Source organism: Harpia harpyja, chromosome 7, assembly GCF_026419915.1.
Source record: "Harpia harpyja isolate bHarHar1 chromosome 7, bHarHar1 primary haplotype, whole genome shotgun sequence".
Lineage (NCBI taxonomy): Eukaryota > Metazoa > Chordata > Aves > Accipitriformes > Accipitridae > Harpia > Harpia harpyja.
The window spans coordinates 4,563,413-4,589,193 of NC_068946.1; the positions used below are offsets into that span (position 1 = coordinate 4,563,413).

At 49.3% G+C, this 25,781-nt stretch overlaps 1 protein-coding gene across 3 annotated transcripts in view; it reads left to right on the plus strand.

Moving 5' to 3' along the window:
• The window catches only part of NOC2L (NOC2 like nucleolar associated transcriptional repressor), a 58,444-nt gene that overhangs the window by 26,599 nt on the left and 6,064 nt on the right, over positions 1-25,781 (plus strand). For all 3 annotated transcript variants that reach the window (XR_008236026.1, XR_008236027.1, XM_052792894.1), the window contains exons 15-18: positions 3,851-3,994; positions 9,931-10,044; positions 14,879-15,014; positions 23,320-23,460. Coding sequence is in view for 1 of the 3 variants with exons in the window: in XM_052792894.1 (XP_052648854.1) it covers positions 3,851-3,994; positions 9,931-10,044; positions 14,879-15,014; positions 23,320-23,460 (535 nt within the window). In the remaining 2 variants the exon portion in view is untranslated. The remainder of the gene's footprint in view (positions 1-3,850; positions 3,995-9,930; positions 10,045-14,878; positions 15,015-23,319; positions 23,461-25,781) is intronic.

Genomic DNA, 25,781 nt, shown 5'->3' on the forward strand with positions numbered 1-25,781 from the left:
GGCAAATCTCCTTGTTTCTGTTGTATGTAATAGGCTGGCATCTGTCAGGCGCATGACTCTTGGCTGGGTCCCTGCAGCCTGGCACAGGCCATTGCCTAGCTGGCATTAGGCTGCTTTGGCTAATGTGAGCTGACAGGCAGTCTCTGTGCTAGGAGAGCAGCTCCTGTGCTTGCTCTCGCTTTGCGTGCCTCTCGCTTATCGGCAGCGAACAAAGCCCTTTCCTCTCAGCCAGCAGCTGTTGAGAGCATCGAAGCTGTCGGAGCCGATGTTCTAGCTGGAATGAAAAACGGCTGACGGCCCTCTGGCACCAAGCGCCCTGTGGCTTCCAAACACACCCTGGGACCAGCCTGTATTTCTGCAGAGAATTAATGCTATCGGATTCCTATTTGGCTGCCACTAACCACAGCCTCGTGGCGTCTGCTGGGCTGGGGTGCTGAGGTTAGCTTCCCAAAATCTCAGAGTCTTCGGGAAAGTGGGGGGGGGGGGGCTTTTCTCCTGGAACGGTTCCAGTTAACTGTAAAAATCCATCTGTCCTGATTCTTCCTCCCCGATGAGCTCACGCTTCTCTCAGTGCCGTGTCGTAGGGGCTGTGTTCCAGCTGGCGACGGTTGCGTTCCTCGTCTTCTGGTCAGCGGCTTTGGGAGAAGCTAGGCTGAACTGCCTTCAAACTGAACTTTAAAACCTCCCTGCCTGGAAGGCAGGAAGCACCCCGGCAGATCAAAGGAAAGGAGAGCCAGTAGGGGCAGGAGACAGTTCAAAGGCTTCTGTTCTGCCCAGCTGCTGGGATGACCCTATGGCGGTCACTGCCTCCACAGGCTGGTAAGGAGCTCAGAGTGCAGAGCCTGTGTGCCTGGATGCTTGGAAGAGACTGCCTCTTCCCTCCTCTAGAGCCCGGACAAGCATCACAGAGCAGAGGTGGGAGGTTAAAGGGAAGAACTGGGCAGACATCAATAAGGGGTAGGTACTGCTGGGTGGAGGCACGAGATGGCATGATCTAGGCATGACTTGCAGCTAGACAGAAGGGCAGGAGGTGCCGGTTTGCCTTGCCAGCAGCCACTCCTCCTGCTGCTCACTCTCTGTCCCGAGTTGAATATTCTCTCTGCTTTTTGTGAGTGGGGGATTGGGCTTGATTTGGGTTCCCTGCAACACACACACACCCCCAGCTGCTTCAGATCATTTATAGTTCTCTGCGTCGTTTACAGTAAGAGGAGCTGGGTTTTTGCTGTGGTCTCTGCTGGTATAAACCATTGGTGTTTAAGGCTGGCAGTTTGACAGAATCAATCCCGCTAATCACAGAGCTGCTTAGCTAGGAACCAATGCGAGATGTTAATGACACACACACACACGCGTATGTTCTGATTGCTTTTATTCTGGAAAGATACAGTTGTATTTGGCACAGTGGAAAAAGGCATGCACAGAGTCCCTTTCTCTCTCTCTCCTCTATCTTCTTTTACCTTCTTGGTTGTGTTCCCTGCCTCTTAACACAGGACTGAGATCTCATTACGTTTCGTTAATATCTGTGGCAGATAGTGGTGGGACTGTGAGGGATTGCAGGCGTAGGAGAGAGGAGGGGGAGAGAAGAAATGAAGCATACGGCTGTGAGAGCGAACACACAACACCAAACTGCACAGATAGAGCCTGAGATTTTGCAGGATTTCTGGTGACACTTCTGCAACGAAAGAAAAATGATAATGTATGTGGCAGCGGATGAAATGGATCTGGGGCTGCAGCTGTGGGGATCAAGTGAGATAAATCGAATGACAAATGCATCTCTCAGTGGAGATAAATATGCAGCACCTATAAAAAAATAAGTATTTTAGAAAGGGGGGGGTGAGGGTAGGACAGGCTTCACCAGCAGAAGAATAGTTTAGCTGATGGTTTCTTTGTACTTGTTTGGTGGGCTGTATGCTTTGTGGAAAGGGGGGAAGGTGTTCATTTTAACTCCCATTTTTCTGAGTTGGATGTATGATGGCAGGTGGGCATATGCTGGGCATAAAGGGACAAGAGAAGCCCCTGCTGCTAGGTAATGGGGGACATTCTCCATGTGTGTAGCAGACAGCAGATCCTGCAGCATTATACCCATCAGGAGAGCAGTGTCCTGACAGAGAGGGGCTAGGTGTGACTGTCACCTCTTGATTCACATTTAATACCTACCCACTTGGCATGTAAGATCAAGTCAACGTGTGGGCTTGACAGGAGGGAGACATCGTCTTCCTTCCCTTAGCTCTGTCTTTTGAGGCAGAACATTTGAAGCTGTAAGTAGAGAAGGCAGTACTGTATTTTCTGACTAGAAACACTTTATCTCTATCAGGATAGCATCTGCAGGTCCCAGCTGAAGTGAAGATTCCATTGTGGTTAACCATTTTCTTTTGCCTTGTTGGATCTCTTTCTCTAAATCAAGTGTCTGTGTAGTGTGTGTGTGTATGTGTGTGTATATATATATATATGCCTCGAGCAAAGAGCTTGGCCTGCAGAATTTGGACAGCACTCCGGAGACTTGTCTTGGAGTTGGTGAAAACTGTTAGGAGACAGTGTTGTAAACTGGAATTCAAGCCATGACTCAATCTGGGCACCCCCATCTCTCTTTCTGTCATCAAAAGTATCCACTGCTGCCTCAGCTTTTAGTCTGGAGGTGTCAGAACAGTGCAGTGGTGTTGGAGGGCAGTTTGTATTGGGAGGGGAAATCTTCTCTGGTGGGGAGAAAAGAGGTTTGCTCGAAAACAAGGCTACTGAGATAAAAACAAAACAACACAAAAATGTGCTGTTTGCAATGAAGTCTCATTGTCTGAGAGTAGTGAAATGTGCTTTGGGTGCAGAGAGAGGGCAGGAGCAGATTCTCTGTGAGTAGGATGGTCCTTGCCCTTTGCAGCAGTAGGGTTTGTGGTTTCCTGGCAGACTGGCTCTTGTCCTGAGGGTTACACATAAGGCCTTGGGTCTAAAAGAAAGAATTGCCTAGGCGCATGCTGCACAAGTTGTTCACAGAGATGGTTATTTTGTGAATTTTTGTGTGGTGGCTGTGTGGGTTTGTGCCCTTGAAAAATCAGTGGTGCCAGATGGAGTTGGGTTGGTACAGTCAGACACTAAGCAAACTTCACCCCATGTGACTCTGCAGATGGCCATCTGTCCTGACCCACAGCTCTGCGGCTGTAGCAGCACCAAATTTTCCCACCGAGCTATGCCAAAGACCCTTACTCCCAGTCCGCAGACACTTCCACCCCAATTTTAAGTCTCTTCTCAAACTCTGCCTTCAATCCCAGCCATCAGTCTCATCCACAGCCTCTTGTATTTGGTGTTCCCATTCCTGTATTGGCTGGTGTTCTACAGTCTTAACCCGCAGACACCTTTCCCCATTCTAATCCTGGCTTCCCTGTGCTTTTGGCCACCTAGTATCCACTGTTATTCCTGGTCTCCGTGCATCTGGTCCACAGTCCCTCTTAATACTTGGTGCAGCAGGAGGCAGGGATATTGTAACTATAATGGCAGCTAGGAGCTGAGGCCCCAGAGAGCATAGAATTCTTTCCTGCTGGTTGCTTGAACTCCACTGACACTTTTTTTTTCAGAAAGAAGTAGCATTAGAGGGTGGAAAGAGCTGTTTTTGAGCAAGGCCCCTGCACTGGGTTGTATACAAACATCTGGCCTGTCACTGCAACTCTTTGCATCCTCCCAGCCCGGAGTGGCAGGACCCCCAGGGCTGAATGTGGATGATACATTGCAGTATGGTATGAATTGAAGGGAGAAGGCACCCCGTGCTGTCTGTCACTGGGGGCGGGAAATGTTTTTTTGCTGATGGGATCTGTTTATGGAAACTATTACGTTGCTTTCATTCTTCCTCTCCTTTTCCTCCTCCCAGCTAAAATCTTTCCTGAAGGAATGCAAGATTGCCAACTACTGCAAGCCTATCCGGCAGCTCCTGGAGAAACTGCAGGAAAATTCTGCCTACATCTCCAGCAGGCGTCAGAAAGCCACCTTCGGCGTGGCCAGCAGGGAGTCTGTGGTGAGTCTGCTACTTCGATTTGGGCTTCCTGGAAAGACAGTCAGACTCTGGCTGCTGGGGTTGAGCGGGTGGCAGAGGGAGGAGGGACAAACGAGATCATGGAAACGGGAGTGTGTGGGGTGGGGCAGATGTTCACAAACAACTGAACTCGGCAGGGCTCTGATGCTGTAGCTGGCAAAACTCTGCAGCCAAGAGCCTCATGGAAAACACAATCCATAAATTACACCCTTCTATTATTTATAACACACACATATGCACGGAAGCGCCTTGCTTTGCTGGGGCATCTCTTTTCCTGAGAAGTTTCTTTGTTTTCATCATCCTATTCTTGATAGTTCATGCCAGTTCATGCCTAAAGTGATAAGAGGGATTCTGCTGCCTCTGTAAGTGTGTTGTTTCCTCCTAGTCTGTCGAGACTAGTCTCCAGCAGTGTAGAACCAAGGCATCGGCAGACTGCTATGTGGCAGTTCAGGATCCTGGGGCAAACCTTTCCCCACTTTCCTGGGCCCTTGTGGAGGCAGAGCTATAGAATCAGGGCAGTTAGGAGCCGTAAGAACAGTAATCAGGCATCCTGGGCACTGCATTTTCTTCTCAAGAGAGGTGCTATTACATTCTTGTGTCTGCAGCCTAAGCATCCAGCCTGCTGAGAAAATGCTGAGCACAGTCGACACGTAGAAAAGTTGCAGTGACTCTTGGTGGCTCATAGCGCCTGTGGAGCAGTTGAGTTAAACATCAGGATTCTACCTTAGTGATGAGATGAAGAGGAGTGACTAAGGTGATGATGGAGACCCCCCCTCTTATCTTATGAAGTGAACTGTAGCACAGCTAGAAAACGGTATATTAGAGGGCGTGTTAGCTAATAGTTGGCCATCTGGCGAACAGGCTGAGATGCTACCTTTTTCCTTGTTTCCCCTGCTCCAGGAATCTGCCTGCTCTAAGCCAGGTCCTCCTAGGGATGGTGTAGCGTATTGTCAGGACATTCCTTTCGTTGTCCTTGCTTGAAGCTTTTTTTTCTTTTGCTTTGCTCCATCCTTCTTTGGAGACCCGTTGACCTGACCTAAACTCTGAGGTATTTGAAATCCAGGCCCTATGTAAATGAAGCCAAACGGAAGGAAGCCTTGTTAATTAAGCTTTGTTTGTTGTTAAGCTTTGGGTTGGACATTTTACATTTTATCTTTGCTTTTTATCTAGCACAGCAGCCTTTGCAAGCCTGATAACAGGTGAACTGTGTGTGTTCGTGCATGCCTCTCTGTGTGAGAGGAAGCAGTGTGTCTGACTCTTCTTTGCCTGGCAGGAGAGAGGTAAAAATATCTCTGTCTGCAAGGCAATTGATGGGTCAGACTGGTCTCTCTGGCCACATGGTATCATTGGAAAGTCTGGAGTTCTTGCATCATTGAAAGCTCCACCTGTTGGCATGGAGCTGAGCACGGAACAGAAGTTGCAGTGCAGACTAATTTGTCTTCAGACGCTAAGGGCTAGGGACTGCAGGACTGAAATCCTGACATATCAATGCCAGCACGCAGCAGTGCTATTCTGGGATTAAGGGGTTGATGGACCTGGGTCTGAAGTGACTAAGTAGTCTTTGATTCTGTAAATGCCATTCTGGGTTGGACTGTTTTTGCTAAAGGATTATACTTCCCGTCTGGAGTGAAGTGGTTAGGGTTTTGTTGTTTTGTACTTTTTGCGGGCGATGCCGTGACCACCCACCCGCTCTGCAGAGGTAGAGATTTCGGCCTCTAGGGCTCTCCATGAAACAGATGAGCTGGGGAAGGTCATTGGCTAAATAAAACAGGGTTTCCAACAACTCTGCCACTGTCTGCTTTTCCCAGCAACTCTGGCTGTAGTCCCTTGTGTAAGAACTAAATGATTGTTTTAACATCTTGCTGCCTGTATGTCTGCTAGTTGACATTGGTGCACCTGCTTTCTCAGGGACATCTGGGTGGCTGAGTAGCATGAATCAGGCCAGATTGGCTCTGGAGGGGCAGCAACAGGCAGCCTGCCTCGAGTAAGGGAGGTTGGTTAAGGGAAGCAGGCACCGGTTTGCCAAGCCTGTTTGGAGACGGCTGTTCTGCCATTTAAAGGGTTAGAGCAACAGGGTAAAGTGCTGCTCGGGGAGGATGCCTGGACTGCCTGTGCAAGCTGTATTTTTGCACTGTGTGGTGTCCCGTGAGAGAAGGGAGGCTTTCTCTTCCTTCGGTTAATGGGATATCAGTGCTCCTGAGAGCAGAGGAAACAGCCCACTCAGTACTTCTGTGGGGTGGAAGAACCCGTAGTGGCTTATCTTTTGTGCCCAGGTGGCCCTGTGTTTTCCCCCATGCCTTTGCAAGCAGATGGTATAGATTCCCAAGAAGGGCCAAAGCTCCCACAGAGACTGGGCTTCCCAGAACGGTTTGGAGTGTCCCTCGAAGTCTGGGTTGAGTTTGCCAGGCTGTCTCCAAGATATGTGGGGCATTGGCACTTCTCACGAGCAAACACTGCCAGAAAAGGGAAGGGAAGGAGGGGGGTGAGGGAAGGGGAGGTATTTGCATGTCCCCCTTGCCAGCAAGAGCAATTGAAAGCAAATGCTCTCTGGTTTTCACATGCATGCATTTGTGCCTGGTCCACTGTAGGGAGCAGAGCCCAAATTCTGAGCTAATTCTTCCATACAACATGCTGAAATGCAGCTTTCATGGGGGGAGTTGCAGAGTAGTGGGTGTGCTTTAGAAAGGTGGATTTTAGCTAAGGGTCTGTATTATATAATTTTAAAGAAGAAACAACCTGGGGATTGAACCTAGTGCTGCGGGGGGAGCATGATGGTGCAATGTTTAACTTAACATGGAGCGACTGTGGAGGGATCCCTCCTTGCATCCCAGGAACTGTGGTATGGAGGGATAGGCACACCAGATGTGTTTAGCCTGACTTCTTCCACATTATTTTAAGATTGAGAACTTTTTTTTTTTTAAGAAGCGGGTTAATATTTGAGAGTCAGTGCTTTTTTTGAGAGTACAATGCTAATAGGTTACTATAATAATTAACGTCTTTGTGAGAGGAGCCAAAAAAGTGGAGCCTGCAGCTGAAGTTGAATCCAAATGCATAGTGTGCAACTCTGATTTTAGGTTCGTCTGCACTAGTATGGGCCCTGGATTGGCAGGGGAAAATGCGAGGAAAGAAAAGGACCTGCAGTGTGTGCTGGGCTGCGTTACAGCTCTGTGGCTCCCAGGCAGACCTTTGCGCCAAGCTGGGGAACCTTCGTTTAAGAACAGTGCAGCTCAGCAGGCTGTCACGCTTAATGAAATGTGAAGTGAGCGAATGAGCTGATGGAAAGCATTGCCTCATTTCCATGGGATTTCCAGATCTTCTGCATTCATCCCCATCTCACATTTCAGATGGGAGGTTTTTCTGGAGGGTGGGTGATGATCTTTGTTACAGTTGTGCAGGTGCTAGCACTGTGGGCTTGATCCATGCTGGGCGTTGCCTGACAGCACAGTGATGCAAAAGCAGTAATAGAAGGAGAATTGCAAATGGTTAAAGGGTGTGATGGCATCCACTCTCTCAAAATTCCTGTTGAGGTGTTCTGACTGGAAAGATGGGAGTATTTTAATGGTCTTTTTTATCTCTGAATTCCAGCACAGTTTAAAACCAAAAGAGCTGTATCAGAACAAATAGACTTTTGCCCTCTGTAAGAAGAGTCTTTCTCAGAAGTTGTCTATACCAAGCAGCATCAACAAATTGCCTGATTACAGTTGGCAGCCTGATATGAGCCTGATCTATAAATGGGGTGACTTTGTACTCCTTGGGAATTACTCCTCTTGCCATAGTGGTGGGTCGGATCAACGGTAAAGCTGTGCTGTCTGCTGGCTGGCGTCTCCGCTCGCGAGTGCTGCTGGAGTCGGCGGTACATCAGCTGTGCTTTCAGTCAGCCTGCCGGGGAGGAGACCGGAGAGCAGACGCAGGCTCCAGCCATGCAGACCTGGAGCTGTGTTACAAACAGTCCCGTGGGGGTTGTGAGTCTGGGACCCGTGATTACCAGAAAGGGCCTGTTTGGCTTGATGCAGTATTGATAGCGCCTGTTACAGGATGCATAAATAGATTCTGCGCCATTAGAGTGCAGGTGACACAAGCTGGTCGCCATTTAATTGCCAAAGTTCAGCTCCTGGTGCCAGCTGCAGAGACCACAGATCATCTCCACATCCCTCCCAGTGATGGGCCAAATCAAGAGCTGGCATAGACTGATGTATTTCACTTCACAGTATATCCTGAGTACTTGCTTATTTGTGTAAGCTGGGAGCTCTGTGCTGCTATCCGTTGTGGAGACCTGCTCTTTCTCTCTTGTTCAAGCACTGCTCTTTAAACAAACTTCTTCCTGTGCCTTGGCTCACAGGCTGCAGCCAACACCATGGCTCCCTAGTTTTGGGGCTCAGCTCCCCAGAAGCAGTTGATTTGAGATCTGCTGAAGAATATTTGAGCTGCTGCTGTGTTTTCTGCTGTGAAGATGGTCTGGCCTTTTGTTCCCACCCTCAAACAGGAGCATTGTGAACACACAGCTTCCCATACAGAGCTCTGGATTTGTTCTCGCCCCTTGATTCGGGATACTCTTTTTGGATCTGTGTTGACCTTTGAGTGTATCTATGCTAACCTTTGTTCCTGTTGCTCGTTCTCTTCCTCCTTTGCCTGTTTCACTTCCTACTTGTATGTCATGACTTTCTGCTCACATTAGATTGACTTTTTACTGTGGGGTAATGCAAAGCCTCTGGGCACTGTGGTAATCCAGTTAACAGGTACAGTTCTGTGTGGGTTTTAAGTTAAAGGGATGTTGGCAGGTTAAGGAGAATGTATTTTAATATGACATAACACCACCTCCCTTTCAGCACTAACATGCCAAATGATTGAAGTGTAAAAGAATTTTTAACCATCTAATTTGCTTCCCACCATTTACGGTGTTTGCGCCTCCTTATTCTCCCTGCTTGGACAGCGGAAACAGGCTCGGCACTTCTTCGTGCTCTGCTCTCTCAAGGTTGGGATGAGTCCAAACCCTGCGGGGGAATGTTTGTTTCAAAAATAAACACTTGGCTGTAGAACAGGGGGAACAGGCAATCAGACATCTTTGGTACTTAGGTCTTGTTCTTGTGACTGCTTGTGTGAGGTTTTTCTGAATTAAAAAGCAAGAACTGAGCAGATGATCGAATGCCTCTGTTGAAGGAGCAGGGGACAAATTTTGTCCTGATAGATCCTCTGATCTGTCCCTTTGCTTCCTACCTTCAGGTTTCAGTTGAAGTAATTTCTTTTTCATTACAGTAGGCTGCATCATCTGACTTGACTTGTGTGTCAGTGTCTTCTCACTAGAGCTAGAGTAGAAGTGAATGTTCAAGGCCAAGGTAGTAACAGTGGATCCCAGAAGGCATTGAGCTGATTTTAGGAGAGTCCATTGTGAATTCTCAGCAATTCTGAGAATCAGGCCTCTTCTAGAAGGGAGAAATAGGAATCTGGGAACCCACATTTCAGGCCACCATGCTGGGAAAACTTGGTGATCTTCCATAAGCTAAAGCATCTTATGCACCACCACATAGATGCTCCATTATGAGAACTTTATGCTGTCCTTCAGCACCATTGGCATCCTGTGCTTTGGTATTGCATAAGTAAGCTGTTACATTGGCCAACCTGTCCATTTCATCTTTTGCCTTTCTTTGATTTCCCTGCAGTGCCCAGGCATTGTTTTACCTAAGGAGAGTTGTCAGTCACACCGCTTCTGACTCAGTAGTTGCTTAAATGGCTGTGCCTGAATTCACACTTAGTCCTGCTTGCATTCTTAGTCATGGTTGCCAGTTTCCTACCCAGAAGCTGGGAGAAGGTGGTTTGGGAAAGGGTCTTAACCTCTACTCTTGACTCCCCAAGTTTGCCAAAGTTGTATTGGAAAACTGCTTTGAAAACCTTTCTTAAATTTGCACCCCCTCTCTCCACAGGAACAATGGGAGAAGCAAGTCAAAGAGGAGGGGACACCTCTGACCAAGTATTATACTCAGTGGAAGAAGCTAAGAGAGAAGGAGATACAACTGGAAATCAGCGGCAAAGAAAGAGTAAGAATGAAACGCCTAACTTGCTGGACAACATCTGTGCCATGGGAAGGCAAGAGAGCCATGTCCTGGCAGTAGGATGGTGGCTGGTCAAAAACAGCTCCGCTGGTGTGAGCTGAAATTGGCTTGAGCTGTGTGAGTGTGTAGGCTGGGCATTCTTGGACAGAGCATGAGTATGGCTGGACAGCAGCCTAGCTGGTGTCTTCAGCTCCCTATGGATTTGTCTTGCTGGGATCTCTGGGAGCAACATCTGTCCCCTCTGCCTGTAGCCTGTTCATTTGCCCAAGTTAACAGCGGATAGATGAGACAGGGTGAAGTAGCACTAGGGTAAATTTCCCTCTGTCCCTGTTTAGGCTCATGCCATTCAAGACCCATTGGTACAGCTGCCTTTGTAATTCAAGGCTAGGAAGCTGAAGAAAATAGTGATCGAGCAATTGTGTGTACTGGCAGGGGTAGGTTGGGTAACAGATTCGATTGTGTCTGAGCAACTGGGGCAATAGCCTTACCGTAGATGTTACTTTTGGAACAAGCACGTGATGTAGTTTTGAAGTTTAGACTGCACACATGGTGCCTGTTCTGTGTGTTCATCCCCACATTCATGGGCCTTCTCACATTACTTTGGGCAATTTACATAATTTCTTGCAAATTACGTTGCTTTCTTGATAGAAAAGCAGAGTGGGTTGAGCTCCTGTAGGCCTTTAGTTCTTTTTCCAGCTCTGCGGAATGTGACTGGATTGCCATGCTAAAACCTAACTTTGCAAGAAAGTAGGGAGGGGAAGATGCCTCTCTTCTTAGCAAAGGGAATATCAGAGATGAGTTCTGTTTTGCATTTTCTTATTTCACCCATGTGGGGGTGGCTGGTTGTGAGGTGGGACTTGCTGTCTGGACAGAAGTGCTCAGACGGCCATTTCCCACATCTCCTGCCCCAGGGAATGCTTCTTGGCCACTCCTCGTGGCACTGCACTTCAGGATGCAGAAGGTGGGGGTGTGAGCTTGCTTATGTTAGGAGTCTAAAGGAAAGCTGTCTCGATGCTAATGCAATGAAAGTGGCTGAGCTAGGCTCTTGGCCAGGGAGCAGGAAATAGATATAATTGGTGTCTCCAGCGTATGGTGGGGAACAATTAAAATAATCGATGGGACATGAGGATGATTGGCTCTGAGACAAGTCACAGAGCGTGGTAGACGACCTGGGAGATCCTAGAAATGCTCAGTATTATATACCAGCCTGAGATAAGGACAGGAGGCTGAAATTCCCTGGGGCAGCCATGCGGAGGGAACAAAAAGCACACTTGTTTTCGGTGCAAACCCAGCAGGAGAATGTGGCCTTTGCAGAAAGGAAATTGGGGGGTGGAACTAAGAAACAGCAAGAAGTGATGGCTGTGAGCGGGGCTAACCTCTTGCCCAAAACTGGTCCTGCTGGTGTGAGCTGACACTTCCCTGGTACTGAAGCAGCTATCACAAAGGGAGAGGAGATCAGCCCTCAGTGGAGGCAAGCCCCGGTCTCATGTTAAAGGGAGGAGGGGAGCTGGAGCTCCTTGGGGTGGCCTCCCCTTGAGGGGGGATTGCTTTTGTATAGCAAGGCTCAAGAGAGTGACTTCTGAAACGAGGGGAAGTCTGAAGGGCAGTGACAGGGACTTGTTTTCTCTTGGAGAAAGTGGGCTGAACAGATAAACTGTAGAGAGAGACAAGACTTTGGACTTAGCTTTCTGAAAGGCCTGTGGCTGCCTGGCATCTTTGCTTGGTGAATGGGGCTGTTGTTTGTCTCGGTGGGGACTGCTAGCTTAATGATGCAGCATTGTGAGCCCCAGCAGGAGAGTGAACACCATGAGGCCCATTAGGGCTGGGAAAATCCATGTCCCATTAGCAGCAATTGGGGGGAAAAAATAATAACAGAAAAAATCAGCCTGGCTCTCGGCTGCTATGAGCTGCAGCTTGCCTTATATAACAACTCTGACCTCGTCTGCCCATTCCATTTGCTTTTCCCAATGGTTTTTAATGGGATGTAGACTAATCGGCTTCGTGAGACTCAGTAGATTGTAACCCTCTAGCTGGGGATTAAAAGACTGGCCCCCAAATTACCTAATTTACTGCTACTGTGTGATGAACACAGGCTGTATCTGTGAGCTGTGGCTCAGTACAAGTCTCATTCCTTTGCTTTGCGATCACTCTGCAGCTAGTAGGGTTTTCTGGTGCCTCTATTTTGAGGTGCCCATCTTGAAGGCACTCCTGTGGAGTCTCAAAGTTGGAGGTAGCACAACTCAGCATGATTCAACACCAGGTCCTCTTTAATATGCTCAGGTTGAGTTCAACCAGTACTGATGTCACCCAAAACTGTAGGCTGCCTTTGGAAATGGGAACTTTTCCTAGGCAGTATGAAAATAAAGAAGGCCCAGCTAACAGCCTCTGTTCCCTGCTGTACATGGCCTCCACAGGACACTGGAGAAATTTTTCACAATGTTGAGATAAGTCTCTTTCTTTTGCTCCCTTGAATTAGAGAAGTTTGGAAAATTGGGGAAGACTGTTCCACATCATGTACGTGAGACATTTTACTCATACACAGCTCCATTTCCACTTTAAACCTACTAAATGATGTGTGCCATGGAAACATCCCATGCTCAGGATGTGTGAGGAGGGAGAATAAGCCCTTGGATGATTTTTGTATTTCATTTACTGCTGCTGAGGAGTAACAGTGACCAGGGTCATGGAGAACAGGACTAGCCAACAGGGAGTTGGGCAGTTGATGCAGCAGTTGTTTGCTGTCAAAACTGGGTTTCTGCTTCTGTTTGTTACGCTTCGACCTCAACTATTGCCTGGTTAGGCAGTGCTGGACTCCTGTTTAACTGCTGCTGTTGCTGAAGAGTGACAGCTACCAATGATGCCAAACAGGGGCTCTGCAGGTAGCAGCGCTCTTGGCACAGAAAGGGCCCAAAGGTGCTGCCTGTGACTCGGAGACTTCCAGAGTCGGCTCAGCCATAGGTGCTTCTCCCCAAGGCTGGGATGCCAGCATGACCTGGCTGAGGCAAGGAATGTATAAACTGAAGGGGATCAGATACGGGGACTGTGTCTGTGATCACACCCTAATGCTGGGTTAGAAGCATAGCTGCTGATATATTTCAGCTTCTGAGACCTTTGTGGTTCATTTCTGGAGCCTCTCATTGAATCAGTATTTCTGGAGCATTTCCCTCTGCCCTCCCACCCTCCATAAAGTTGTATGCCAGAACAAATAAGAGGAGTGAAGCATGAGGCTGTCTTGTCCATCAGAACTGATAGGGGCTAAGGAAAATGTTTTCACCCTAGCAGCTCCCCTGCCCCATGATGGAGCTTGCTGGAGCATAACCACTCTAGGAAAGAGGATGGTTACAGTATGTCATTAGGTCAGCTGAGGGCAGCCGTTTGGTAGTGGCTCCGGATTGCTGCTCTTGCTGCATTTTGCTTCCTAAGTCTCTTCTCTGGCATGCAACGACTGCCGTTTGGAAAGCCAGTTGTGTGCTGCTTTCTTCACGTGTCTTCCCAGCACAGAGACAGCCCAGCAGGTCTCTGCAGGGCCGGTGGAAGGAGAGGCATCTCATAGTGGACAAGAGCAGGTGGGAACATGATTTAAAATTAGGACCTTGCAAATGGTGGTTGGTGATTTGCTGCCCTCTCCCCTTCTCTGGCCAGCTTCTGACTTTCCATCCTGGTGCTGCAGGTTATTGCTTGTAAGTGCTCAGCTCCCAGAATCAATATTGCCCAGCTGGGGACCATAACTGTGAAAGAGGCTGGGAGAAATTGCTGGAATTGGCTGCAGGAGCAAATGCGCATCTCTGTGTCTGTCATCTCTCCCCCCCATCCTCATTCACTTTCTTTCTCTCTGCTGAGAGCTGCCGTTCTATATAGAGTGTGCTTTGCTGCTGTTCCCGCTGGGGGAAGCTCACGGGAGGGTTGAAGTGGATGTGGCCAGAGAGGAGTGTGTTGAGGGGTGGTCTGATGGGTGGGAGAGAGCAAATGAGTTATTACTCGCAGGGTGAATGTTTCCAAGCAAGCTAATGTGTGCTAATGCATGAGTGCTTCCCAGGAGGTGTGCAGCCAGGCACGGGCAGCGGGCAGCTGATGTTCAGAGAGCACTTGGGATTTAATTTGCATTCTGATTATCTTTGCCCTGCTGGCCTGAGCCCTTGCAAGTAAATCCTCCCCCTAATCCCCCTCCGGAGAGGTGTAAAGAGCAGTGAGGTGGTGTCAATTGCAAGTACTTAATGGCATTGATATTGGCTGTCTGCAGCAGCAAGGCTCTTGGCCCATTGATCTCCATAAGGGCTAGCAACCGGGGAAGCCGTGGTCTAGACAGACCTTAAGCATCTTCAGCACCTTGCCATTTAACTGTGCTGAAATCTGCAGCCAAAAAGACGGTGCCTTTGCTATAGCTGTCACAGCTTTTGGCGTTGGTGGAAAGCTGCTACTTCAGAGATGACCAGCACAGTCTGGCTTGATTGTGCTTGGCTGCCCAAGCTCACAGGGCCTGTGTGGCTTTCAGTCCAGAGATCTAGGACAGCCAGCTTGTCATGGATGTCTTGCGCTTTTATCCATGCTAAGGTACCAGCAGTAGATGGCCCATTAGCAAAAGTAGTTTATTAGGTAAAGATCAATAGAGCAGTGGTGCTTTGCATGTATCATTCACCTTTGTAACTGACTCACAAATCTCCCTGTTACTCCCCTAGTTGGCAGCAGGCAGACCCAACTGTTCTTGGCAGTGTGGCTTAAACATACTGGGCAAAGCCAAGTTCCTGTGTTTAAGCTCAGCATTATATGTTTAAAAGTACAAATTAAGGTTGTTCTTACTGTTGGTTTTGGTTTTTTCCAGCTTGAAGACTTGAACTTCCCAGAAATTAAGCGTAAGAAGCAAGATGAAAGAAAGGAGGAAGATAAGAAGGAATTCAAGGACCTCTTCGAGCTGGACAGTGACTCTGATGAGGAGGGTGTTGGATTTCCTATGAAAGGTATGGGGCTGGGCATACCTTCTCCTTGTCCAGAATTCTGTATGATGTGGGTCAAGATGGCCATGCCTGAAGGGGGATGCATGCTGGCCACGTTCGGTTCAAAAGATATACTGTTAGGGAGAGAGAGCACAGGATGATGATGCCTTTTTGGAAGCTTTCTAAAGTGACAGACAGAAGGTGGTTGGGAGGCTTTTATCTTTCTCTCCCTCTCCTACTTTGTCAATCCAGCTCATTTTAAAGCCTTAGTCCTGCATTAGTCTTTTTCTGTACATGACCCATACTCTCCTCCCCTTAGCACCTTTCTTTTGTCACAGACACTGACCTCAATGTGATAGCGCAGGAACCAGGGGATGTTTGGCTGAACACAGACTCTGCTTTCAGAGGTTTCAAAGTAGCAGCCATGGTTCATATTGTAATTCCCAAAGAGCGAGTTCTCCTTCTTGTGCTTATAACCTGTGCAGGTTCTGGGCTGAAGTCTCACCTTAGAGAACATAAAAGTGTTTGCTGTCTTCTTGCACTGTGAGTGGAAGTGCAGAAAGTCATGTTTTGTTTCTGCACCTATAAAAGAGGAATAAGAATGTTGTTCTACCTGACACCATGCTGGGTCTTTGCTGTATACGTCATTGCAAACAATAGCTGTCATAAGGGCTGACTACCAGAACAAGGGTCTTTGATGGAAGGATGGTTATCCTCTCTTTGCGTGCGCTTCTGATTGATTTATTTATTTTATAGTCACTGACGTTGCAAGTATTCTTGACAAGCCAAGAAGGTCTAGAGCCTCTAGAGAAAATGGAGTGATGTCACTCTCTGGCTGTGACCACGAGAGGGCCACAGTAAATTGTGGAACCTGCCTGAGAAGTTCACCACATAGTTTGAGGAAGAACTTAGATGTTCTTTTTGTAATTTGGAATGTTTGGGATATCACAGGTTTTCTAAATGCTTCATCGTTCATATAGTAGGGCGACTTGCAGGAATACAGTTTTCCTGTTTGGAGATTTAATCTACAGATAAAGTCCTAGTCTGTTGTGCACGTTGTAAGACGTGAGGATAAATCTTGAGACTTACCGTAGAACCAATGAGCACTGTCTCTCTCACAGACATCTCTGACACAGGAGAAAGAAAAGGTTGGAAAACTCTTGTTTGATAGCTTGAGGTTGAAGTCAGTGGATTTTTTGTAGATGACCCGGCAAAGAATGGGAGGAGAGCAAAAGTAAGCACGTGATCCACCAAGGTACTGAAAGATCAGTGTGACATCCAAATGATTTGCTGAGATATATCCTTGAGATCTGGGGTTGTCCTGCCTGCCATAAGAGTCAATGCCTTGGAAGAATCGCAGTGGCTTCTAAAAAGGCAGTGATAAGTGCAGTCCAGACAGTAGGTTGCTGGGAGCCAGGGATACAGGGAGACAGGGAATCTTCCTGTGCCTCCCAGGAACTGACTTTGTGTACGCTTGGGAGGTTTCTTGGACTGATGGATTTCTGGGTGTACATTGGGATCCTAACGAGGCACGTCTGTGATGAACGTTACTGACGATACAGTACAAAGTCTATGGCAGCTGTCTGTCTGTCACCTAATGTGCGCAGCTTCTACCTTGTTTCTGGTGCTTGCCTGCTCACTGTAGAAATCTGCTGATATAAAGGTTTGCAATCTACTTGTTAGGCATGGCTTCTACCCCCCTGCCTGCGCACGTGCTTGTGACATCTGTCCGTAAGGTTCTTTGGCAGCTTTAAAGGCCTGACATATATTGTGAAGAGAGTGCAAATAAGGACTAAGGTCCACGTGGTATCAAAGGGCTCTCCCTGCTCTGTCTGCGTGAGTCCCACAGCTGTGGTATCTAGTCTGCGGTATCTAGTCACTGAGCGTGCATCAGCACTGCAGTGTCAGTAATGGGTCTTGCCTTCCAACATTCCTGGGTCAGCTGCCTCTCCGTAGCCTTTGTTCTTAGGAGGGTGTTTTCTGGAGGGAGGGAGCAGACCCTGAAGGCAGCTTCCATCTCAAGGAGCAACTGTGCTCAGCCCCACCATGGATCCCAAGGTGCTGGGTGGGGACAGTGGAGCGCTGGGTTTGTACTGTAGCGTAGGGTGAAGTCCCCTCCAGGCAATGGTGTGACACCACAGTGGGAAAGGGACAGGGAACAGGGAGGCTGGGAAAAGCGCCTGTGTCTTGGGAGATGCATACAATAAGCTCTTGTTCTTACTCTGTGTGGGGTGTGAGATGTTCCCAGCCGTGCTCTGCATTCAGTAACTGTCAGGGCTGGCTGCAGATGGAAGTCAGAGAAGGCGGTGCTTCAATTTGCTGCAGTTCCCTGTCTTTGTGGCCATTGTTCTACCCGGTGGCCAGATGCAAGAGAATTTGGGAGGCCCGGCAGCTGCTGTGGCCTGTGTATTTGCTTCTTTACCTGTGAGGTGTGAAGGCATAGCAATCACCTCTCTTCAAATAAGGCAAAAGGAGAGTCTGGGACAATGGAAGAACTTTGGTTCACCTGGAATCAGCCTCAGACTACTTCCAAGAGAGATGTGTTGAGCAGCTGATGGCAGAAAACTAGGTAGGAAGATAAGACTGCCCTGGATGGACCTTCTGGGAGAGGAAAACAAGAAATATAGCTGGAAAACAAGAAATACAGCTGAGAATGCCGAGATGCTGACCTCCTTGAAAAGTGACAAGGGGAGACCTGCTCCAAGACAGGGTGGTGCTATGAAAGTAACTGTGACACTGATGTGTTGTGGGGATCTGGGACGCTCATCGGAGCAGATCGGCCCTTCTAACACAACACTACTTCCAGACATGGGCAGGAAGAGATGGGGCTGGTGGGCTATGCCCTCCCTGCTCTGGGAATGGAAGCAGGGGCACAGTTTGGGAATGCCGCCAGGGCTAATGTGGGAAAAGAATAGAAGGCTCGCTGGAAAGGTTAACCGTACCCGGAGATGTCCATGCTCACTTCATTAGCAAGGCTTAGCAGTGGTACCCAAAACTCTGTTCAGAGTTCTTACTGGAAAGAGCCAGTGCCAGAGTCCTGGGGATATGTAAGTCTCTGCAAAGAAGGGGGAGGGAGGGAGAGGCTTCTGGAAAGGAAGGAATTCCCTGCCAGAAAAGTTCTAGCTAGGTAGTTGCAGTGGTCTGTCGCTGTAACTCATCCTTTTGGGCAACCCCACATGTTAAATCTGGGAGGATGGTTGCCCTGGTCTGGAAAACTCTCTTCCCCCTGATGATTACTACATAAAAGTCTAGATTTCAGAACCTGCTGCTAGTGCAGCTTCATTGTGGCTTCCTGGTAGGACGGTGGGTATGGAGGCATAGTGAAAATGGCTCCCATCTCTCACCAACCACAGTATTTGGCTTGGCAGAATCTTTCCTGTGTTGACAGGACGTTTTTCTGTTTAGTAGTTGTTTTTGCCTGTCAGGTCCCAGATTCACAAGAGTGGAAAATTGCCTGCTAAAAGCCAGGAAGTAATCAGGTTTTTGTTATTTAGCTGCTGTTCAAAGGCCCCCTCACCTTTTCTTTTGATTTAAATTAAGTATTGTATCGGTGAAATGTTGATTTCAGTCTAGCTGTCCCTAATCTCTCTGGAAGAGGGTAGGCCTGGAGAGCGGCTATAGTTCTTGGGTTAACCATTGCTAGCCAAAACATCTTGCTGATTAACCAACTTCTACCTCAAAGACCTTTGTATTTTTCAGAGCAGAGCAGGCTCCTGAAGAGGTCTTTCCAATCCCAGGCAGGGAGTGAATGGCACGCTTTTCCCAAACTGAGGAGGTTGGGGAGCTCTCTATTCTCACAGTTGGCCATTACTCATTCCTGGGGGGGACCAAGGGTAGATGAAGAAAACTGTCCCTGCACGTGGGAGGAGGGTAATGTGCAGATCTTGTTGTCCTCCAGCAGCACTGGTGCAGTTGTGCATTACCTTCCCTTCTGTTCTGAGCATCCCCCTTTTTTTGTCCACCCCCACCTCCACCATTTTCAGCTGTGCCGTAGCAGAGTAGTAGAGAGAGGAGATTCGCTGCATCCAGCCCCAGGCACTGCTGCAGGAAACGGCCGCCAGCGGTTTGGTGTTTGCAGCTCGCACAGCCCTTGGCCCCAGCGGTGCTGCTCCCAGATGGGAACCACCCGCCCCTGCTTTCCTCCCACTGGGGAGCGGGACTGGCAGCAGCATCTGGCAGAGGTACTTCTTCCAGAATCCTCCAAGAACAGCATCCCTCTAGCAGGCAAGGAGGGGCCACTGGGGACTGCCCTGGAGTTGAATAAGAAGCATCCTAGATTTCCCGGAAGGTAGGAGAAACTGCGGCATGGGCTGGGGAGCAGATTCAGATGGGTTAGGTTCCTGTGGGGAGAATCGGTGTGGGCATAACATTGTGGGAGTGGATTCTCACAGGGCAGGTGCTCCGGAAGGTATCCTTGGAGTGATTCAGAGGTGAAAGTCAGCTACAGCCAGGTGTTACAGCCTTGGAATCTTTCTGCCCTTCAGCTCCAGAGCTGCACTATAATTGCATGTGTTGAGGAGAGGGATAACAGGGCAGTCAGCAGCTTAGAGATGTTCTGAACTGAGGATTGTGGAGAGACCGTTTTGTTTAATATCCACTGATGAATCTGCTGGTTCCCTGATTGTGCCTGATCCTCACTGTTAACGTGGCTTCCACGGCATCCTCTGGTAACAGGGTAAGACATGCCACAACTTTTAAGGTAGATATTATTTGAAAAAAGCATTTATTTTTTCTTTAAGCCTACTGCCCACTGAACTCACTGATTGCCCTTTTGTGCTAGCTACAGCCATCAGCCTGCTTTAATGGACCATGTAGGATCCAGGCATAAACCTGTCTCCTAGGCCTGTCTTCTTCTGAATCCTAACCCCAGTTTTGTATTAGGCCAGAGATGAAAGGCTGATAGCAGGCCATCCGCTCCCCTTGGCCCAGGCCTTCTTCCTAGTCCTTCAGGTCCTGCAGGACCCAGCAGTAGCTAAGCTCTCTGATCCTTTGTTACCTTAACCTTAGTCTTAGCAGCCTCACAGCAGCCAAAACCACGATAAGTCATTTATCTTCGACAGCAGCAGCCTTTTCCCTAGCTCCGTAAGCTTTGCAGGTCTTCAGTCTCTTCTTTCCTGAGTCCCAACCCTGACTTCAGCCTTTGCTGTAGGCCACAGGTCCCTGATAGAAAAAGCCTCGCACCCATCTGAATCTTCATTCTCACTTCGCAGGCCTTGCTGAATCCAACAATGAATGAATGAATTAATCTTTTCTGAATCCTAGCAAGGCTAGCAGTAACAAACGTTTCTGCATCTGGTGTCCTGTTTATAGAAGTCTCGTTGGGTTTCTTTGTGGCTTGAGCCCCTGCTCTGTGAGTACTGGCACTTCTGTTTATTTTAGGGGTTCCTGAAAGAACGGACAGGGTGGTGGACAGTTCTTTGGAATTCGGTCAGTAAGTTCATCAGCACAAATCCATACCCGCTCCTTTCAGAACCTGGGAGTTAGGAGTGCTGGTTAGCTCCCTGTCAGTGCCTCTTGCATTGCACTGGAAGACCTCAGCCGAGATGAGGTGGGGGTTTTGAGACAGGACTTTGAGTTCATGTGTCCAGGATCCGAGCATAGTGGTCCTTCTAACAAGGTGACACTGCCTGTTGGCTGTCTGTTTCTGGTTGCGTTGTTTGGGTCCTACACCTGGCTGTGGTGCAGCCATACCAGGGAATAAATTGCAAGCAGTGTATTGATGCATGCAGCAGATATGGCTGCACAGGAAAAGGAAGGAAAGTGATGAATTTGCAATTGTTTTTTAATCCTGTGGATCTGAGGTGAGATTCCCCCTACCTTGCGCAGGTGGAGCTGAAAGCTGCCTGCTCATTTCAGCAGGATTGCACACCCCTGGCATCCTCCCCGAGGGGGCAGGCAAGGTGGTGAACGCAAACAATTCCATCACATCAAGACAAGCTGCCCTCTGGAATGGAGAAAGCATTTGGCAGGGAGGAGAGACTCCCTTGCTTGAGTCTCTGCAAGGTCTGAAGAGGAGAGAGAAACAAGTTTGCACATTTCGGGTCCCCCTGACCAGGCAAGGGTGGAAAGAGCCAGGAGATGGGGAGGAAAAAGCGTGGATTTGATCAATCTGTGTGTCACTAGTGGGGGTGGGGAAGTTCATGTGTTCCTCTCATTTACCAGCTGACAGATCTCTGGGAGGAAAGGCGGCTGCTCCTGGAAATTATTAATGGCTTAGAAAGAGGTGCTGGACTGCCTTGTCATGAGGCAATTAAAGGCGAGAAGAGAGTGTGGCTGCAGCATCTCTCTGGGCCTGGCTGTAATGAGTGATCTGTCCACATTAGGTGTTGGTGTGCCTCTAATGAACTTGAACAGGTTTCTTCATTTATCCCTCACGTAATCATATTACATCAATTTAATGCCAGACTGGTGGGGGCCAGGGGGGTGGAAGGAGAGGTCAGACATTTTCATTTCCTAGCAGAATAATCATGGCCCTTCTTAGTGGCAAAATTCCTGCTGTGGGCTGTCAGCTTGAGGATCTAGAGGCAGAGTGAGGAGGAAGAGGGGAAAAGCACTGGTTAACCGGACCACCCTAAGCATTGTCTTCTGGAGTCTTGCTGATACGCTCCTGCCTCAGGAGATGGAAGCTTGAGTTCTGCATGAAGGCTGTATTGGGGCCTCTGTGTGTGTGTGTGTGTGTGTGTGTACATCGGTGGAAGGGGAGGCAGGGGCTGAGCTTAGGGGGAGGGGAGCAGGAGGCTGGAGAAGTTCAGTAAATTCGTCTTAGTGGCCTGCTGCCTGTGTCGTAGCACGCAGGAATGACCCAAGAGCCCAGTAGCCGATTCCTGCCCACAGCTGGTTTCTCTGCATACTCTCAGATGAGCTGGTAGCTGGATCTGTCGGTTCTTTTGCTAGGGCTGCTTGATGGATGAGAGCGTGCCCCTCGGTTGTTGCCTGAACTGCTCAGGTGCCCATCAATATGATGTGGTGCAGCGAATAGCACTGCAATCCATCTCCTGTGGAGCGGGTGCTCTCCGCATGGCTGCGGGCGCCCGAGAGAGCTCCGTCCATGAGATGTAGCTTCCGATCCCTTGGGGGGCAATTGCACAGAGGCTGCATGCTGGCAGAGCTGACAGATGGGTGAAAGCAGAGCGAGCAGGGTGATGACGGGGAGCTGGGAATGCTAGCAGCCAGCTTATTAATGGCTCTGTATCCAGTTCAGTGAGTAACATAGGTCAGCTGCTGAGGAGGGAGGATGGGGCAAAAAATAGATGCCATGGTGGGGCCCAAGAATCACAATGTGAGAAAGATGTACAGCCAGTTTCCAAGCAGAGTCCGAAGCGTGAATAAATAGCTGCTTCAGCAGTTTTGTAAGCAAGGGCAGGCAACCTGCAGCACCGAGCTGGGCTTAGCTCAGGGGCGGTGGCAAGAAGCTGGTTCTTCTGCTCCCTCTGTACAGAATTTGTATTCTGTCATTTAAATGCCTGGTGACTCACACTGTCCGGAGGAGGGAGAGAGGGGAGAAGCAATCCTCCACTGAAGCAAACTCAACATGAATAAGAGAAGTCCCGTTCCAGAGGCTCAGAGGCAGATGATTTTCCCACAGGCCAAGCACCCAGAGACTCTGAATACTTCCTCCCAGGCTCCCTTGGACCTGGCTAGCCATCTGCAGAGAGAATTTGCAGCAATATCTGTTCCTAGACCTTTTTGTTGTGACTAACAGAGGGAATAAAGCCAAGAGAGGTTTACAAGGATGCCCTGAACCAGAGAATCTACCTGTTTTCAGTTGCGTATAACCATGGGGGGGGTGGAGGTGGGTATACACGGGCACCATTTCTGAGTGGAACCGCCCTTCTCTGGTCTCAGCTTCGTGACTTATTCCTTCTCCTTTCTCATGTCTGTTCAGTAGGCCCATTTCTTCTCATTGTACTCTTCTGTCTGTCATCCTTTCCTAGCTTTCATGTCTCTCTGAGCAGGGCAGACAGGTTTATGACAGACGCGTGGGTGCTGCGCCGGTGGTGCTCCGTAAGTACTAGGTAGCAGCAAATCCTGGGCTTTAGCAGTAAAACCCTGCTATGGGCTTCTGAGGTGATTTCTCAGACTCTCTGTGTCCTGGCCTTCCTGGCCTCTAGCAGGTGCCTCTGAAACGAAATGCATCCTTCTCTGGGCCTCTAGTGCAAGGGGACTTGGCTTTTGGAGAAAAATGGTAAATTTCCCCTTTAGTGTGTATATGACTGTACTCCTGAGGATGAATGAGGATGGTGGTACTTTGCCCTTTGCATATACTGCCTGCATGTATGCTCGTGTGCTGCTCTTTACGTTTCCATTTACGTAGTAAAAATATTTGCAGGTAAAGCCAAAGCCAAGCAGGCATCAGACGACAGTTCAGAAGCAAGCAGCAAGGACTATGGTGAGGATGATGATGAAGAAGAAGGAAGGTATGAAATTGAGGAGGATGAGGAAGAATTGGAAGACGACAGTGACTCAGATGGTAAGTAGTGCAGTTGGGCAAAGGGGAAGGGAATTATTGACGGCACTGGTAACCGAAGGCTCCTTAGCATTCTGGGGGCTCCCCTACAAAGGAACCGTCTCCTCTTTTCTTGCTGTGCTGCTGTTCTGAGCTGTAGGGTGTCAGGAGGGACTTCTACACACAGACACACACACACCCTGGACAGGGAGACCTGGCAGTTCTGAGTTTATACTGAGAAGAGAGCGAAAGGGTTAAGGTCTTTGCAGGCCTTGCTCTAACAAGCCACCAGTCCCTTTCATCTCTTTTCAGGGGCCTCCTGCAGAGAGGCTCAAACACTCTTGAAGTACAGCCCACCCCAACAGGGTACAGAAACCTTGCTTCAAGGCTCTCCACAGGTTACACATGCATGGGGCTTTCACTTTTCATCTGAGCAGTGCCTGGGGTATGTATGGATGGGGTGCTGCACAGGTGTAACCTTTTAGTTGCTGCTTCTCAACAGCTCCTCCCAGGATAGGACTGGTAGGAGATCTTGCCCAAGTCCTGCATTCGTGTGGGGTTTTTGCACTGAAACAGTGGTATTTGCCAGTACGTGTACAGACCCTGCTAGAACCACTGGCTTCGCTCTGTGCTTGGTCCCGATCGCTTCTGCCAGTTAGTAGCTGCTGTCCAGAGAGTCGGTAAAAGCGGTGGGTAGCAGCGTGAGGGGCTACCAGTTCAGCGTGCTCCTAGCAGGCCAGAACAGCCATCTGAATGGCTACCGAGAAACCTGCCAGCTCCGTCACCGGGCCTGTGCTAGATGCCAAGCCAGGCTTTGTTGCAGCTAAGGAGAGAGTTATCTTCCCCTTCCGTCCCTTGCGCAGAGCCACAGCCAGCTAGAGAGCCTGCTCGGCACCCCAACAGTGCAGCTAACCGCATTCGGCTCAGTCTTGCCTGCGTCTGCCAAGTCACTCTGCTAACTTAGCAGACGGAAGCTGGGCCTGCCAGGGGCTCTGGCAGCTGTGGTGTTCCTCTGCTGGTTTTTGTGCGCCACTTGCTTAGGCCTTTGTATTAGAGTGCCAAGCCTCCGCTCCTCAGCGTGCCATTGCGCGTGATGTGTGGTTGTGGGGAACAGCCACAAAAGCTCCTGTGTGCAGGCTTTCTTTACTAGTTTGGGGAGCAGGGAGAGCAGGAAGGGGGAAAGAGTCCAAGTGAGAGCAAAATCTGACTGATTTAGCGTGGCAGATGGCTGTGGCTTGGCATGCACACCCAAACCTCGGCGCCGAGAATAGATGGGTATTTGATGCATGTTCTAACAATGCTGTAAAGGATAAAGAGGGAGTTTTTTTCCCCCTCTGCCTACTGGAGTACTCAGACGAGCTGAAGGAAAAGCAGCCTTCCTTGGTGTCTGGGGGAGCAGGAACTCTGATCCTCCCTTCCTTCACCCCTAATGGCAGCTTCCTTCACTGTGGCCTGTAGAAGCACGGCATAGAGCCAGCAGAGTCTTTTAGTGCTTGGGTACACTGGTGCGGTGACAGTGACGTTCAGGCCTGGTGCTCCTGGCCTATGGCACTTTTTCAGACATCAGGCAGGCAGGCAGATCCGCCCCTCCCAAGTCTTAAGCTCTGTGTGCTGAGCGTTCCTGTTGTGCTTTTTACCAAAACACATGCATGCAGCCTGGTCGCGCAAGGGAACAGCAAGGAGCTCGTGTCCACGACAGCTTCCACCCTGCAGCAGGCCAGAGCCTTAGGGGAGAACTCTGCACATGCTCTCAGTGCCCTGGAGAGGCACTTCTGCGGTGCTCCGGTGTCACCAGGGCGGTTTTGAAAGATGTGAACTGCGGTGAGCACCCAGCGGTAGCTTTTTGTCCTTTTTGGCGAGTGGGCTGAACTGGCAGAGCCTGGCAGCAGATCCAGGGAGTGCTGAGGAGGGGGAGAGGAGGCCGCCCTCCACAACCTGTGGGCGTAAGACCGGAGGTAGGAATTGTTGCTGAGCAGATGCTTTGCCTAAGGAAGATGGTCTGCAGGGCCCCCTTTGGAAGCAAGGTGTAGGAAGCTCAAGCCACACTTCTGGAATGAGAGGGAAGGGCACTGGGAATGGGGACGTGTACAGTACTGCACAGCCCCCAAAAACAGGTTCTCGCTTGTGCTCCCCACTGTTAAAATAATCATTTCAAAAAGGAGGGAGCTTGGGGCTAGTTTTGCATTTGGGAGTCTTGCTGTTATCTATGACAGCTCCTTTCTGTCAGCTCTTAATGCCTAGCCTGACACCTCTGGTGAGGAAGACTGACCTGAGCTGCAAGGGCTGAAGGTTGGAGGTGCTGCCTGTCTCGTCCCCCCCAGTTCTTTGTGTTTCTGCCTCAGGCA